Source organism: Rhodnius prolixus, unplaced genomic scaffold (assembly GCF_049639745.1).
Source record: "Rhodnius prolixus isolate KJV_2025 unplaced genomic scaffold, Rpr scaffold_11, whole genome shotgun sequence".
NCBI classification, from domain to species: Eukaryota; Metazoa; Arthropoda; class Insecta; order Hemiptera; family Reduviidae; genus Rhodnius; species Rhodnius prolixus.
Genome location: NW_027411625.1, coordinates 7,329,579 through 7,345,777, shown reverse-complemented (window position 1 = coordinate 7,345,777; position 16,199 = coordinate 7,329,579). Strand labels below are relative to the sequence as shown.

Below are 16,199 nucleotides of genomic sequence, written 5' to 3'. Positions count from 1 at the left end.
TAATCATCAATAACTACTAAATTTGTATATAAAAAGTGTATTATCAGTTTGTTCTTCTCTCACAGCATTGCATGTTAATTCTTTGCTTTTTAAAGTTACAGTGAAAGTGAGTGTTAAACATGTTAAAAACATTATTTTTTTTGTTATGGCAAATAAAAAAAAATACAAAATCTATTAAAAAATAGAGTTTATAAAATAAGGTGAGATATTTAAAAATAAATAGAATTTACTAATTTATATTTTATGTTCTGTCATGTAGCTTAAAAAAAAAGTATTAGCTTTTTAAACAAATTTTGTGCTTAATCATTTATTATTTTAATTATTATTATTTTTAATGTGCAATATATGTGATTTGCACAAATGTATGTAAAAATAATTAAATAAATCATGACGAAATGGAAATCTTATATTTCATATTTCCAGACACTCGAGTAAGTTTTGCTATTATAAAATAATTGGTAGCCCCATTTTATGGGATTATTTATATTTATAATATATATAAATTAAATATTATATATGTATATATAATAATATGTATATATGAAGGTATAGCACCATATTTATATATGGCGAGGGATGCTTTGGCAGCTGCAGATCTCGCAAAAATCATAAGTAAAACAAATAATTTTTTTCAATTAATTGCGATTCCAATGCGCTTAAGTACTGAATTCAGAAAAACAGCTTCAGGATTCAGTGGCTGATTTAAAATCGGGAACCCCTCTTAACCATGAGTTGGCAGTGTAGTTCAGAAAGTGCTAAGTCTATACCACTCTCCTATACAGAGCTGACAAACCAAGCTTAGCTACAAACTTACCAACATCATTGTTGGTAATAGAGAAGTAGACAATCAGTGAAAATTACCGTTTTAAAAACAGTTTACCTAAATAGAGACCGAGATGAGGTTCCCTTAACTTATCGAGGAGAAAACTAGGTCTGATAGAATAAATAAAAGAATTAGCCGAAAAGTAGAACTCATTCAGTAGGCTGGAGGCAGGCAACATGATGTCTTCATCTTGTGTGCTGGATAGAGCAAAGTAGGACAGCGAGATGTCCTATGGAAATCAGAACTGAAATGGATGAAAAGCACAATTAGTTCACAATTGAATTGAATAGTCTTCTAATAAATGCTAATGAAGGTGTAGCAACATGTTTAATATTTAATGTTTGTTAGTGATTATGGATTAATTCTTTAATGTGCTGAGGTTCGGTTAAAATAAAATTTTTGTAAATAAACATAATTTTACCGGCCAACTTTCGACAAATATGATGTCTTCATCTAGGCAGTTATGGATATTTAAATGTTTTCATATACGTTTACTTATAATTATGAATGGTAGTGAAGAGAAATTTTATGCAACTGAGTTGCTTATTCATTTTTTTTTTTTTTTTAAATTTCAAATATTCAAAAACTGATGAAAATGGCTTCGGCAAAGTCGCACTTTCGGTTGAAGGATTTCGGCTAATACCTTTATATTTGAACCGAATACCAACTCTTGCTTTTAAGATCATCTTTTTAACATACACAAGAAATACACTAACAAATTTTTAATTTAAAGGGGGCCTTAAAACTAATATTAAAAGAAGAAAACTAGATTTCGAAAATTTGACATGATCACAATACTTCCTCTTACTTAGGAGTCGGTAAAAATAGGTAAAAAATTCATTTAGCTGGCCATGTGGCACTTTTGATCAACTGATTTTCTTTATATTTGTAATGTTGCTTATATATTTATTTCTTGAGATATTAAACCGATTGGAAGCGATTAGCTCAGTGGTCGGCGTACTGGATTCCCAAGCGGAGATCCCAGTTTCGAATTTTCGAACAGCAACCTACCCTTCAATTTTTTTCTTCTAAATGCTTCTTATAGCTCACTGTCGGGTGATTGTCTGCAACGAGAGAACACTGCCCTGAGGTCAGCAGTGCACTGAAAGCTTAAGATGCTGACGCGCCTTGATGGTATAGATTTCGAGTTACCCCCAAAGTTCTTAAAATTAGATTAAGTGAAGAGGTACTTCCGGGCATTCCATTCGTCACCAACTAACTTGCAATTCGCTTAAGTTTAAATTTGTCTTATATTTAACAGACCTTAGGATGTTTGAATTAAACTTAGACGTACAATGACAAATTTATTATTCAAACAGGATTCACAACGTTAATGCTTCTTAATTTTTACTTTTACAACATACATCCATCAACTTACTTTATAAAAAATGTTATAAAAAAGAAAAAATATACATTTACAAATCTTAGATTTAAAATCTATTTACTTATTACTAAAAAATAGATAAATAAATAGATGGATATCTAACTACAATACAACGAAGAGTTCCTTCTTGTTATTTTTGTGCTTGACAGTTTTTTCCTTAACATTGAGTCATTCCTTTTATCAAGGAGTACTGAGTCATTCCTTGTCACAAGGATTAGCAAAGATAGCATTGCATTCACTTTCATCTCTTTTGTGTACAATGCTTCATCATATCATTAGTACAAATTAATGATATTATTTCATCTAAGTTTTATTTTTATAAACAATTACATCTAGAACAATCTTTTATTCCCCATCCCCTGATGTATGTAAACCCTATTTATCCTAAAAAACAAAAAAGAATTTTTTTTGTAATTTTTGTTTTTCATAGTTCATCACCAAGTCTCTTAGTACAATAGTAATTCACAAATTTTCTTCATAGAAGTAATGAAGGTTAAAAATGTGCTACAGTAATTGCTGGCTTTTACTTGATTGTGTTTATTCTGTATTCAATCCCATGCTAGACAAATGAAAGAGCAAAATAAGAACAAAAAGAAAACTAAATGTACTAATTATGATTTACCCCTGATTTTATCAGAGTACTTTTGAAAAAAAAATCGTTCTCACCACATCGTTAAAATTAGTAACAATGATTAGAATATCTATCATTCATTAGTAAAAATAAAAAAATATCTTCAGTTTATTATCCTTATATACAACTATACATAATTATCATAAGCCTCAAAATAAATTATGTGCAACCTTAGCATGAACTAACACAGATAAAAAATTTGGTGGGCTTTAACAGATTGCTAAGTTTTTCTTTGCGCCAATGCATTATTTTTTTTATTCAGGTCACCTTACCACACGTTCGTTCAGTAAAAATTCAAATTAAACAATTGACAGTTAGCAAATTGAAAGAAAGTAAATCAAATCTTAATCATTAAAAATCATTAATTTATTCGTTCAAATTAAATTAATAAACTAAAGTAAGTTAATAAAAACTCATTTACAAAATTTAACTAGGAAATATTAAAATATTATTACCTACAATTTTATTCACTGAAGTCACATTGGTTCTAGATTTCATTATGCCGATGATTCAATAATATAGCAAGTACTCAGGTATTTTTCATTTCTGATATGTGTAGTCTCGCTTAGATGAGTGTACTTCCGCCTGAAAGACATAAGTGTCTCAGCTATCTTAAAACTGGTAAAAATTCAATTGGAATACCCTTGTGTTAATTTTAAATTAATCGCCATGCAGCCATTACTGGCGATCTAGAGCCTTCCAATGGCAAGTACACTAAAACTACCGATATTGCAAAGGTGGTAAAGGATATAAAAAATGTTTTTTCGTAAAATCAGAATAAGAAAAGTTCTGGTTTTGCACATACAAGGCTAGAAAGAAATTTTCATAGAATAAACAAAAGAAGAAACAATAATAAACTCACAAAGCAAGATATGGATTAAAAAATTTGGGCATTTAAAGAAAGATTTTTGAATAGGCATGTTCCATTAAGATAGACCAAGTTACGCTTCGTTTTTGTAAGTTTTTTTAGTTTTTCTACACAAAAAAATGACTTGTATCTGACAGTATACAATATTTCGTATTAATTTTAGTGTTAAATGAAGTTCTGCACGGCTTGCAAAGAATTGATGGACTAGGCATGAAGTGCACCACGAACTAATTTATTTTCGACAGTAGTAAAATGACCGTTTCTGGGTGCCTCAATTTTTAAAAAAGAATTAATCTCACAGTTTGCAAGTTATGTACAAAACAAACTAGTATTATTTCAAGAATATATTATTATTTACAAATATTGTTATTCTGAAACAGTTGATTTTTTTTTTTTGTACAAACAGTTAAAAGGTTGGATTGTGCAAGAAAATCCAACGAACTAAAACTAAATAATGGTTTCATATTTTTTTTTTTTGTACTAACAGTGTTGGGATATTAATTTAGGATGAAATATATAAGACGCTAAACAGAAGCTCTCTTCCCAATCGTGACAGAAATAGGTATTGGAGGAACGGGGTTGTGAGTGAGACAGGAACATGAGCAGACCGATACTTGGTCAGTAAGTGCAATAGCAACCAATTTTCCATTCAGCGCAACAATGTCACCTTCTAATGTCTGATCTCCTGAATCCCGATCGTCCGGCTCATCGCGGCGTACTTCTTCCGCATTCCTACAACATAAAATTAATTCACGTATTTATTTACACAAATAATCGAAGTATCGCATCTTATGCGCGAAGTTCCCCTATTTTGAAAACAAGTGGATTTTCCAGAAATAATGTGGGAACCTAAAACTAAAATAGCACTTAGACATTTCCTGAAATGCATTAAAACCAAATTTAATATACATATAAAAACTAAGCATACAATTTTTTGTGTGTGTTCGCAGAATTAAAAACAAATCAAAAAATCGTACAAAAAATTACATTTCTAGTCAAGTGATTATCCTCCATAAAAACCGCACAAAGCACTGAAATGACGTTTTAGAAGTCTAATGTGCTTACTCCAAGGAACTGTCCTTAAATAAATTGTAGAAGAAAAGTCTTGGCATAATGGTAAATAATTTTTAAAATTAAGTTTCAAGAAATCCTTTTGATCTGGCTCTCGAGAAAAGGGCAAGAAATTAGAATTTCCCATCACCTATTTGCTTTAAACTTGGATTTGAAAAAAAAAAATTCTTGTTTATATTAAGCAAAAGATAAGATTCTTACATTACACTGAAAGGGCCTTTTGAGTGATAGACTAACTATACCTCTCTCCTAGGATTGCCCTAAATTCTGAATTGCTCTGAAAAAATATTTCAAATAAAATGTAGAGATCTAAATGTTTCTAATACTTGAAGTTCAAAATCTAAAAAAAAAATTGACAAAAAAACCTTTAGTGGAATGCTGATGGAATGAAAATCATTCTTTCTTCCGGTTGAAGACCTTAGATCCGCGGCAACATCTGAGAACTCCTTTAGCCTCTTAAAGGAGATTATATCCTCAAGTTGCAATACCTTGTATAGAATTTAAGAATATAAAATGTATTTTATACTTTACGTACATGGTCATAAAACGAAGAACTAGCAAGTTAATGCTGGCTGCCACGACAGCAAGTCCAAATAAAATGAAAACCAAACTAAGGGCTACATATCCAGGTTTGTTAATTAGCGCTTGATCATTCTGAAAGTAAGGGGAAAAAAACAAGTTGCCAGATTACAGCATGATAAAACACAGAAAATTACATAAGTAAAACAAATGTCTGCGTTTTTTATCTTGATCCTTGCTGAGTCCTGGGGAACCAGGTCAGCCATGTGAGTCAATATTCCCTAATTACAAAAGAAAAAAAAAATATAGCATCATTTTAGCTGCAGCTTTATTTTTAAATACTAGCACAGGAAATTCTCTTATTACTATTATATTCAATACTACCCATACTACTATACTTTTCAACGTTCTAACTCACAAATTTTCTCTGAACTCTAAACGTTTGAGTCATTTTTTATTCTAACCAGTATTATATTGTAGATTGTAACTGTATATTACACTGAAATGTAGTTAGAAATAAAAGGAAGTCTACCCCAATCTTTACCAAAACTTTCCTGAAACGAATTTTCCTAGAAAAATGATGAATGAAAAAGCTATAAATCTATGTGTATCTAAGAAGTTTACAGATAAGCCTAAAAGTCACATTCGAGAAAGTGAACAATACAATACATAAAGTGATATTTAACAGTTCAAGAATTTTTTCAAACTTGATCTTAGCAATACATTTAATCCTCTAAGAGTAAATCTGAGATAGGATCGTACATTACATAAAAATGGCGCTTAAGAAGAAATCTACCCATCCCTTTTACTAGACACACTAAAAATCAAACTCAGGGAAAAATATTTTAGCTAGAAACTGTAGGTTTACATGTTTATAATCACGCGGTTTTCAAGAAAATATCAACATACGGAAAAATAAGATCAATGTATTCACAATTTGTATCCAAGTTTGAAAGCAAATCGTTGGAGCCATTTGGCCCAAGTAGGTTGTCAATTTCAGCATAAAAATCTTGCAACTGGGATGCAAATGTCACATACACTTTCACTTGGATGACTTTCTTAACTATTTTTTTTTTGCTCACTAATTATTACTGATTCCAGTTTAACACTTTCCCAACTATATGTAACATTTTTCTCTTTATTTTTTAAGAATCCGAATATTCTAAAGGATTTTTATTAAGCGTGCACAGTGGTTTTTATTCTTGCTGCTGAAATTTATATTATACAGTTAAGAATTTAATATGCACTAAAACTACAGGGAAAAACTCACAGACATTTGCTTAACCATTCGTGTGAAATGAAACTGCGATGTAGCCTCTTAATTATAGCAAACTGGTATAATTTACCTGTAAGGCAACATAATCACCAAAGCCAATAGTTGTTAGTGTTACAAAGCAATAATAAAATGAATCAAAGTAACTCCAGCCTTCATATCTAGAAAACATTGCTGCTCCTGTAGTTATAATAACTGAAGACAGTAGTCCTGTAGCCATCATGAGATTGATTTCAGTAGCTTCTGTTTGTTCACATCCAAGGTAGCGTTTAGCTCGCTTAATGACTACCGATGCAAATTTATTAAGTCGTTCACCTATGCTTTGAAACATTACCAAACCCAAGGGAATTCCAACAATTGCATATGCCATACAAAATGCTTTACCACCAATTGTGACAGGCGTAGAATGTCCATATCCTAAAAATCAAAACAAAATTCGTCGTTATGAAAACTAAATAAAACATTAAATAAATTTGTAAGTTTAAATTTCGCCAATTGTTTAGCTGGCATGAAGAGCAACAGAATTTACGTCTGGATGTCACACAAAAACATTTTTTCAAATCCTACATCCAACACCACAGAGATTTTTCAAAATAGGTAAGGAAAAATTATTAATATGCAAGTAAACATTCTTATAGTTACCTATCATAGCTAACACTACAGTCGCAAAGTAAAATGCCCCAGCAAATTTCCACTGAGGTCCAGCTTTATGAGGTTTATTTTCAATTATAACAATTTCAATCATTTTATAGTCTTCATTAGAGATATTATACTTCTTTAAAAGACTTTCACGAAGTGCTAGAAATAAATTATAATTTAAAAAGTAATATATTAGAAAGTATTAAATTATATACAAAATATATGGCGTGAACACGACTTTCTCTTATTACTATTCTAAAAGTTTAACTATCAAGTTTCCTTCTTCCTCCGAATATAAGAGTGATATTTTTTAATTCTTATCATTTAAGAATGAATACCTCATTCCTTTTTCAGAAGTTACCTTAAACGAAATTTTGGGGAAAATATTTCTGTAAAAGCTGTAGTTTTATTTAAATAAAATCGTAGAAGACGTTTGCGAAAAAATCTTTAAATTATGAAAAATTTATTCGGTACAGAGGTATTTTTAGTCCGCCGATGTTTTTTTTTAAATTTAGTTTTCTTACACATTTGATTCTTATTAACATTATACGTGAGGCAAACCAGTATATACATATGTAAGTACATACACAACAGATGTCTCTTTATATGAAAGATTAACCAATCCCTTCCCACAAAAAAGCTCAACTTTACTTGGGCAATTTTTTTCAATAGATGTGATAGATCTACATACATCCTCCACACCGCAGGGTGGATGAGAAGTAAGATCTACATTCTAATATGTGCAATCAGTTTACCAAGCTTTAGGAGCGTTTTGTAATTCGTTCAAATTTCAAACCACTATATCTCTCTTGGTATATTTCCGATTTTCGTATTGTTCCGATTTTAATGAATTCTTTGCCTAATTGTAGAGAAAAGATTGCTCTATAAATGATACAAATAGCAATGTTTTAGTGATAATACTTATTGAGATATAAAAGGTTAAATTTTGGAGGTTCTGTATGTAATTCCTTCAAATTTCAAACCTCTCTCTTTGTATTGTACCGATTTTAATTAATTATTTACTGAATTGTAGAGAAAAGTCTGCTCTATAACTGGTATAAATAACTATATTTTAGTGATTAATACTTATTAAGTCAAATTTTAAGGTTAAATTTTAGAGGTTTTGCAAATTGTTTAAATTTTAATCCTCTATATCTCCCTTTGTATTGTTCCGATTTTATTGAAGGGATAGTCATTCCATACAATATGTGGATATAGTTTTTGTGGATCTTGATACCTACAATATTAGAAAGGGAGTTTGCCCTACTTAACTAAGGCCTCTTTTGAACGGATAAACGACAAGTACCCAACAAGTTTTAGTGTAACAAGTCAATAATAGATTGTAATCATAATTTATTTTAAGAAGCGTATACAAAATATAAACATTTTCACTTCATTAGTTAAACAGTGCGTGCAAATCTTTTTGAAGATAAATATTTGAATTGAACTAAAAATGTAATACAATTTTTATACAATTATTAAACTTAGATTTAATTTAAGTTAAGTCTAATGGAATGGTTTAGGCATCAATTAAATGTAGAAACCCAGAAAAACCTACAAAATTACGTAATTTGTCAAAATTCCTACCTAAAATTGAGATAAATTCACTTTTAGCATCAGTAGAACATGATGGTAAAGGAGCTCGTCGTGGAAGCTACAATGGATGGGTATGAAGAAGTGGGGGTTAGCCAATCAAACATCAAAAAACTGATCTCCATTTTGCCCATTTTCAATTTAGCCAATGCGACACAGGAATCGAACTGGGGAAAACAAAGGCCTGCTCTACTACTTCTGATTAGCTGATAGTTTCATCCAATCTGAAAACACCATTTCTCCAAAAACTTGCAGCGAGCTCCATTGTTCCACAGATACAAAAACTGCATTTTTCTTTGTTTTTAGATAGGAACTGTAGACTTTTACCTTTTTCTATGTATTCTATTGCATTTTAAGAATTATTGACCTTCAATAATACAAATTTTCTTTCATATTAAATATTTTTTAAAATATTAAAACTATCCGGTTGGATATTTGTATAAGGGTTGATCATCAAAAACTACACCAAAAAGCCGTAACGTTGAAAAACACCTAAATTTTGCCTAGTTTTTCCTATAAAAGATGAAAATCCCAAATTTTCTTTAAATTTTAGGGTAAATCCTTCTTTTTAAGTGTAATTTATTTGCTGCAACGTAGGTTAATTAGTTTTCTCGAAAAACGATGTCAGAATGGGGCAAAAACGGCAATTTCCAAAATTGTTCTTGTTCTTGTTCTTTTTTTTTTCCCAGCGCATCGACGTCTGTGGCCATTAGCGCCTCTTCTTCTTGTTATTACCTGTTTTGTAAACGTAGAGTCTAAACGCGACAACCAATTTTCAATAATGAGGTGTCATTCGATTCGGAATTTCATGTAGATGTGCCTTTTAGAGGTCTCGATGGTCTACATTAAATGGAAGAGGAGTTAGCCCCATTTATGTAAAGCCCCCTCTAAGACAATTGTTTACTAACAACTCTGCAAAACGTAACCCAATTTTGATAAAATTTGGCACGATAAAGGTGTTCGAGCTTCCCTATGTAACATTATAGCAAAATAGCGATCTTGCAACTCACGTACCAAGGGAAGTTATTGCAATTGTTTCAAATTATCAATGAGTGAACCGATTTTCAACAATAAAGTGCCATTCTACTCTTACCCTAAAGGGAAGATTTCTCTTTGCCTTTTATAGAGAAGTACTGTAATCGCAGTCTAATTTTGCTATTTACGTACAAATATCTCGTTATTTTATTCAAAAGTTTTTCCAAGACTTTTTTTTGTGGATTCCTTGGGGACCGCAACTCTAAGCATTTTTTTAAAAGATCTCTCCAGTGGTTATTTAACACCCTATCAAATTATATGAAAGTATTTCTTATTCCAATCAGCTAGTATCCAACATTTCATTCATACTTCCGTTCGTAATTTCAGCCATATAGAAACATTCGAAAAAACATGTGTTTAATGGAATTGGTACAACAATTGATATCATTTAAGTAATTTTACTGCATTAACTTCTCATTAATATTGTTTAGAATTTATTAGATGTCACAGACCCTCACAGACCGATGCAAAAAAAAAAAAAAAATCATGAACTTCTGCTACTCTTCTTTCATTTCAAAAAGTACAAAATTAAATCAGCTCTATACCAGATAAAAATTCCCATCTTTTTCTTTCTGTTTCGGATTCAAGTGCATCAAACACTGCTGCGCCAATCAGCAGATATGTAAATGTGCAAACAACCAAGGATAATGTCCTTACATTTTGGCGCTTCATTCCACTTCACCTGCAATTTAAACAAATACATTGTACAACATTATTAAGTTGGTTGTTTTAACATTGTTGTTTTTATTGGTATTTGTTAACTCAGAATTTGCAACTATTTTGCATACTAGGGTATATATTAAATATCGATATAACGGCACACAACTATTTTTTTAGAACAAATTTATAGCTGAATATACATTACAATTTACAATAAAAAGTAATCCTAAATGGGAAAATACAAACATACATACAAATTATTACGTAAAATACCCTTACTTAAGATCAGTGTGAGCTTTGGTATCCAATTTGTTACCCACATAAAAATATAGAAATCATAAATTTGATGTAAAACATTTATAACTCAAAATGACAACATTCAAATAATAAGGGATTGAAATGCAAAAATAATACTAAGTTGATTAAAATAAAACAAAAGTTAAGGATATATAAGTATAAAAGGAAATTAAGGATGCATAAAAAACAAAATTAATTTTACAAATCCAAAAATGTAAAATTAAATTATATATAATGAGATAAAACTTGTTTTTTAGTTTTACTATCTTCATTGAACACAGGATTCTATTTACTGAAACTTAATTGTGAATAATTATATCTTAATCCTTTATCTTTAATAAATTATTCTTTGAATATACTCGTACTTCAAATTCTGATTGCTCAGTCTTGGTTTTTCATTTGTCCAACATGACTGAGAAAGACAAAATTTTAGTGAAAAAGGGATATTTTGCAGCAGAGGCAATCAAGAAAATTCGGGAGTTAAAGCAAAAGAAGAGCTGAATGAACTTTTTTCACAACGTTGGTTTCAAAAATCCACGAGTGCATTAACATATATCCATTGTTCAAGTACGATATATATATAAAAAAAAAAGTTTCTCAAAATTTGTGTACACAAAATACCAGATATTAAACTATTCAGTAGGACAGCTGAAGAAAAGTTATTATATAAACCTAACAAGCTTATATTGTATTATAAACAAAAAGTAAAAAATTTCGCAGTTTTTAGGAATAATTACAGCCATGATACGGAAATAACAAAATGTTTAACAAGGTTGCAAGTAAATCATGAAACAATACGATGCATGAAGTTTGCAATCAATGTACCTCAATAATAAAGGATGATAACACACTTAATCACACATACTTCATGAAGAAAACTAAAATAACATGCGTTTACGTGCACTTGGCAACGCGATCTGGCATTTAAGAGGGATACAGTTTTAGAAAAGAATTAAAAATCGATAAAAACAAAAAAAACTATGGAGAAAGAAGGAAGAAGTTTGAAGCCGATTTATGCTTTCACTTTTAAACTGGAAAAGAAAACTTACTTCTCATCTGGAGATTTGCGAAGCTTAATATTTCCTTACAAATTCAACAAATATTCATATGTACTAGCAATGAAAGAAGGCTGATCGATCCAATGATAATTATTTGTATTTCACAGTAAAATTATGTGCTAAGCTTTTGGCACAAAATAAAGTGTTTACTTTATTCACCTAAACTCGATTGGTGAGTCAAGTTCATGTTTGGATGATAAAGGTTTTCTCCTCATTTTTGTTCCAACGGCGAACAATATTCATGTACCTGCAAATTTTAATTTATTTTACCATTTTTTGATCTTACAAATATTTGAACTACCAAATAATATAAATCAGCATGAAATAAGCAATATGCTAAAATATTAAAATTTATTAATAAAGCTCTTAACAAGTATTTAGAAGCACTAGTTTTAAAAAGATATTTTGGATATTTTTCAAATGACTGATTTGCTACATAAAATGTGTCTGATTTCCATTTCAGTTCATTGCAGAATTATAGGGCAATGTCTCTAGTACGAATCTTGTGTTGGTGCTGAACTGAAAACTAATACTTTTAAAGACCAAAAATTCGCTTTCTACATTTTGCTGGGAGAAACCGGCAGATGAAGAACACTATAGAGACTTACAAGTAATAAGCACGTTAATACAGATAAAAAATTCAATATTAACATCAAATGAAAATTACAAAAACAAGTTGAAATACAAATTTTTAAGAGATTTCATGGGATTAAAGACTTATACATCTGAAACTTTCTGTGCTGTGTCGTCCGAGAATATTTTTGTTTTAATGTAGCAAGGTTAATTTAAAATTAATATATATATAATAATAAAGTTTGAAACAAGAAACCAGTCATAAAGTATGGTTAGAGATTATAAAAATAAATGATTGGGAGATATACGTCTCAAATTTACTAACAGAGAACATAGACAACTGTAAAGGCCCTACAAAAGTGTAAGAAGCTGACAGGGAATGATGGCAAGAAACGGCTGATCAAACGAAATGGTGTTTAAATGTAGGTAAAAATAATAAAGTAATGGTTCAGCAGGAATAATAAGTAGCTACTGAAATATGATAGAAAGAAGATCATCTCTTCATTAGTAAGACTGGTGAACCTTATTCTGATAGAACACTGGAAGCTGAGGAAATAAAGCTAGCTGACATAACACCTTTATTAAAAATAAAAAAAAGTATAGATCTCTACAGTCTGCCAGTATTTCTTGTTGGAGAGATCTGCTATTTTAACACCTGTACTCAAATAATGGCGAAATAAGGTGATGACATTAGTTTCATAAAAGGAAACCTAATTTGTAAACCCCCATTAAGAGCAAAACTATGTATACTAAATTTCGAATTCCTTAGGCAATTAGCCACTTTGATATGGATAGCATTTAAAAACGAAATTTGCATTAATTTTTTTTTTTTGGCATAAAATAGTTCTGCTCTCAAGGGACGAAATATAAACCTGATGACGGAAGCAAATTTGAAATCATTGGTGTCCAGTAATAAGGATCCGACTAAGTGTTCAAAGAAATATTTATCTGAAGGGCATGGAGGAATAATGTTAATCTTTAAAAATCCTAGTCAAAATTTCGAAAATGATTCTGTCGAAGTTTTCAAAAGTCTAAAAAACATTTGGAATGAAAAGGACAAAAGAAGACTAATTTTATGAGCAATCTTGATTTCGTGTCTTAGAGCACTAAGATGCTGTCCATAAGTTTAAATCAAGATGAAAAGAATGTGCCATATTTAAAATAAGCTTATAATTTGTAATAAGGTATAAACAAATATTTAATTAGTATTAATAAATTCGGACACTTTTATGAAACAAACGAGCCTCTACATGCGTTTTACCTATACATTTCTATTATTGCACCTTTTTAGATTGTACAAGCAACAATTTCTTTAACAAACAATGTAGCCTAATGATTTCGGATACAACTATTTTTTTGTTAACATTAAACAATTATAAAAACCAAAGTTTTAATAGCTATGAACTTGATTTTACTTCTTTCTTTCACAGGAAAATTCAATAAGTTGAATTACAAAAATGCTAATGTTTAAAAATGTTAAAAACTAGAATTACAACATACAAATATTACATTACCAGTTTTAATCATGCAATAATGAGGAAAGGGTCAAAACTCCACAACACAGAGGCTAGAAATTTGATGAGATATGGTTCCAAATAGATCATAACTGATTGTACCTAATAATAAGAATGGTGTAAGTTTAAAATTAATCCGCTGAAACTAATACTAATTTAGAACCATCAACAAGTTACTCTAAGACTAAGGTTGTAAACTATTGTGACAGCGTAGATGCAAGACCCAGCCGAATGACGAAAACACTACGACAAGCCGGTTGGCCGGTTGCCATTAGTCGATAGAATAACATCGATATATCAGAAAAATCATATTTTGCAGGGGATAAAGAAATTGCTATATTTATATCTGAGAGGGGGAATTTTATGAGTTCACTTCAGAATTTTGTAATATTATCCTCCGTTGTTAGGTGAATGTAGAAGACTCAATAGCTTTCAATGTAATTTGAATTTAATGAATTTCTTCTGAATCCTAAACAAACAGCTTGGATAGCAGAATATGAGAAAAGTGACGATCAAACATAAGTGGAATCATAGTCACTGATCTGTGGTCTCAGGCCAATCGTCACCAAGTTCGAGTTGTCAAAAATTACCAATTTAATAAACTTTGCACTAATCAGTTGAGCGTTTATGAGATCTACTCATTAAAAAATCGTTCCTGAGGTAATTTCAAGTAGATAATTAATTCGTGTTTTGTATCTATTAGATATTAGATAATCCCGCTAGAGCACAGGGCACACTCTAGGAAAAATGTTCAGCACTCGTCATATTACCATTGAATACTGCTATTGATTCAGCCATAAAATTTATAATAGACACAACTATTAGAAGTGAATTATATTTCTGAATCTAAATTCCTATTATATTTTGGGTATAATTTACCCTTATATATTTTTTTTAAAACTATTTTAAAATAAATTAGATGCAATGAATGCGCCAGCAGGTGGTGTTCAAAAATGTGGCACAGTCGCTATGACAACGTTTTTAAAAACATGAAATATTTCTTGATAACATTACAGACGGTAACCAGCAGAGATGGAATATTTAGACATTAGAAAAGAATATATTATTAATTTAACAGGTAATTTAATGCATAACAGTAACAGTAATGTCTTATTTAATGCATTCAATTTGAAATTTGAAGCGGAACATTTAATATATATATTTGTGTGATGCCGCCTTAAGTGTCACCCAATTTTTTAGCTTGCTAGAATTTTAGTAACTGTTTTAAAATTATTTAATAACCATATGGTTTCTTAAAAATGCATTCAATAATTTTTTTTTTATAGCACAATTTTTTACACTGGATCTGGTAGAAGATAAGAAATTAAACTACCTTAAAGATGTTTCTCTAATGAAATTTTTAGAAGATTCAGCCACTTTATTACTACTTGCGCAACAGAGTGATCTAGAGATAATCTTTAAGCTTAAGGTATATATTATTTGGTAATTTCTGAAGTTCATGGTGGTATTGTTCATGGTGAGTTTGGTCTGTCTGAATATACTCTTATTTTTAAAAATCTGTCTAAAGCCCCTTTATTTTCTATTCTCGGCTGGAATCCTGCTTTTTAAGACTTGACTCACCTGATTCTTTACCGTGGCAATGGCTCATAAATTTTTATCCTCCAGATAGAATGCTGCCCTACTTGAGTTCACAAAAGATGGATGACATTTTTAATTTCATCGTGTACTTAGATTTTGTTTGTTTGTTTACCCAGAGTCATATTCCATTGCACCTTCTTACAGCACCTCATAAGCAGTCTTACATCAGAGCTGCCTCTTCCGCGTAGACCTAAACCTGAGTCAATCGATTGTAAATGCAGTTTCCAGGATTAAAATTTGTATTACCACTGCCGTACCTAACTCCAGTTTGAACAGCATGTTGGGTCTTTAAGCTGACGCTGCAGAAGAATTCATTCAAAAAATGTTTTTTTTTTTGTTTAAGATTTATAAAGTACACAGGCATCAATGATATATTAGTCAGCTAAATTTATTATAAATATGGCAACCTTCATACAAGGAATATAAAACAATCTAAAATGCTTCTATTTTCATTCATTTCTAAGGTACCTGCAAATGTGGACTCTGCGATAGAAAAGCTATTAGTATTTTTCAAAATTAAACCAGTATCAGTAGCTAGTGAGAATTTCTTGGATAACATTCGTGTTACATCTTTACAAGGATCTCCCATCAGAGAGTTATATTATAAAATTCATAGGATTTTCGGTCCTTTATTTTTACAGGTAAGTATATAATTATTATTT

General features: G+C 30.4%; 2 protein-coding genes across 11 annotated transcripts in view; one reads left to right on the top strand and one right to left on the bottom strand.

Moving 5' to 3' along the window:
* Positions 1-2,114: 2,114 nt before the first annotated feature.
* Task7 (TWIK-related acid-sensitive K[+] channel 7) lies at positions 2,115-14,195 on the bottom strand. Of its 10 annotated transcripts, none has more exons than XM_074138024.1 (9): positions 13,939-14,195; positions 11,843-12,098; positions 10,382-10,518; positions 7,212-7,367; positions 6,643-6,986; positions 5,313-5,431; positions 4,374-4,438; positions 3,294-3,423; positions 2,115-2,766 (listed from the first exon to the last, which is right to left on the bottom strand). In XM_074138024.1, the coding sequence occupies exons 3-8, from the start codon at positions 10,506-10,508 to the stop codon at positions 3,404-3,406; spliced, it is 831 nt and encodes a 276-aa protein (XP_073994125.1). In that variant the 5' UTR covers positions 10,509-10,518; positions 11,843-12,098; positions 13,939-14,195; the 3' UTR covers positions 2,115-2,766; positions 3,294-3,403. The 10 variants fall into 10 exon arrangements, with proteins under 10 accessions (XP_073994125.1, XP_073994124.1, XP_073994121.1 ...); XM_074138023.1 differs by having other exon boundaries at positions 3,298-3,423; XM_074138020.1 differs by having other exon boundaries at positions 4,192-4,438; positions 14,041-14,195.
* A 550-nt stretch (positions 14,196-14,745) lies between these two features.
* btv (dynein cytoplasmic heavy chain beethoven) overlaps positions 14,746-16,199 on the top strand; it is a 74,025-nt gene continuing 72,571 nt past the window's right edge. Inside the window, exons 1-3 of the mRNA XM_074138013.1 lie at positions 14,746-15,016; positions 15,225-15,367; positions 16,002-16,178. Coding sequence (XP_073994114.1) covers positions 14,971-15,016; positions 15,225-15,367; positions 16,002-16,178 — 366 coding nt within the window. The 5' untranslated portion in view covers positions 14,746-14,970. The remainder of the gene's footprint in view (positions 15,017-15,224; positions 15,368-16,001; positions 16,179-16,199) is intronic.

Bases quoted from the DNA above. Each gene is read 5' to 3' on its own strand.
- Task7 (XM_074138020.1), bottom strand. From the start codon at position 10,508: ATGAAGCGCCAAAATGTAAGGACATTATCCTTGGTTGTTTGCACATTT. The intron at 7,368-10,381 runs GTATAGAGCTGA...ATTTATTTCTAG, and splicing joins AAGATGGGAATTTTTATCTG to CACTTCGTGAAAGTCTTTTA. The intron at 5,432-6,642 runs GTAAATTATACC...CCTTACTTTCAG, and splicing joins GTGATTATGTTGCCTTACAG to AATGATCAAGCGCTAATTAA.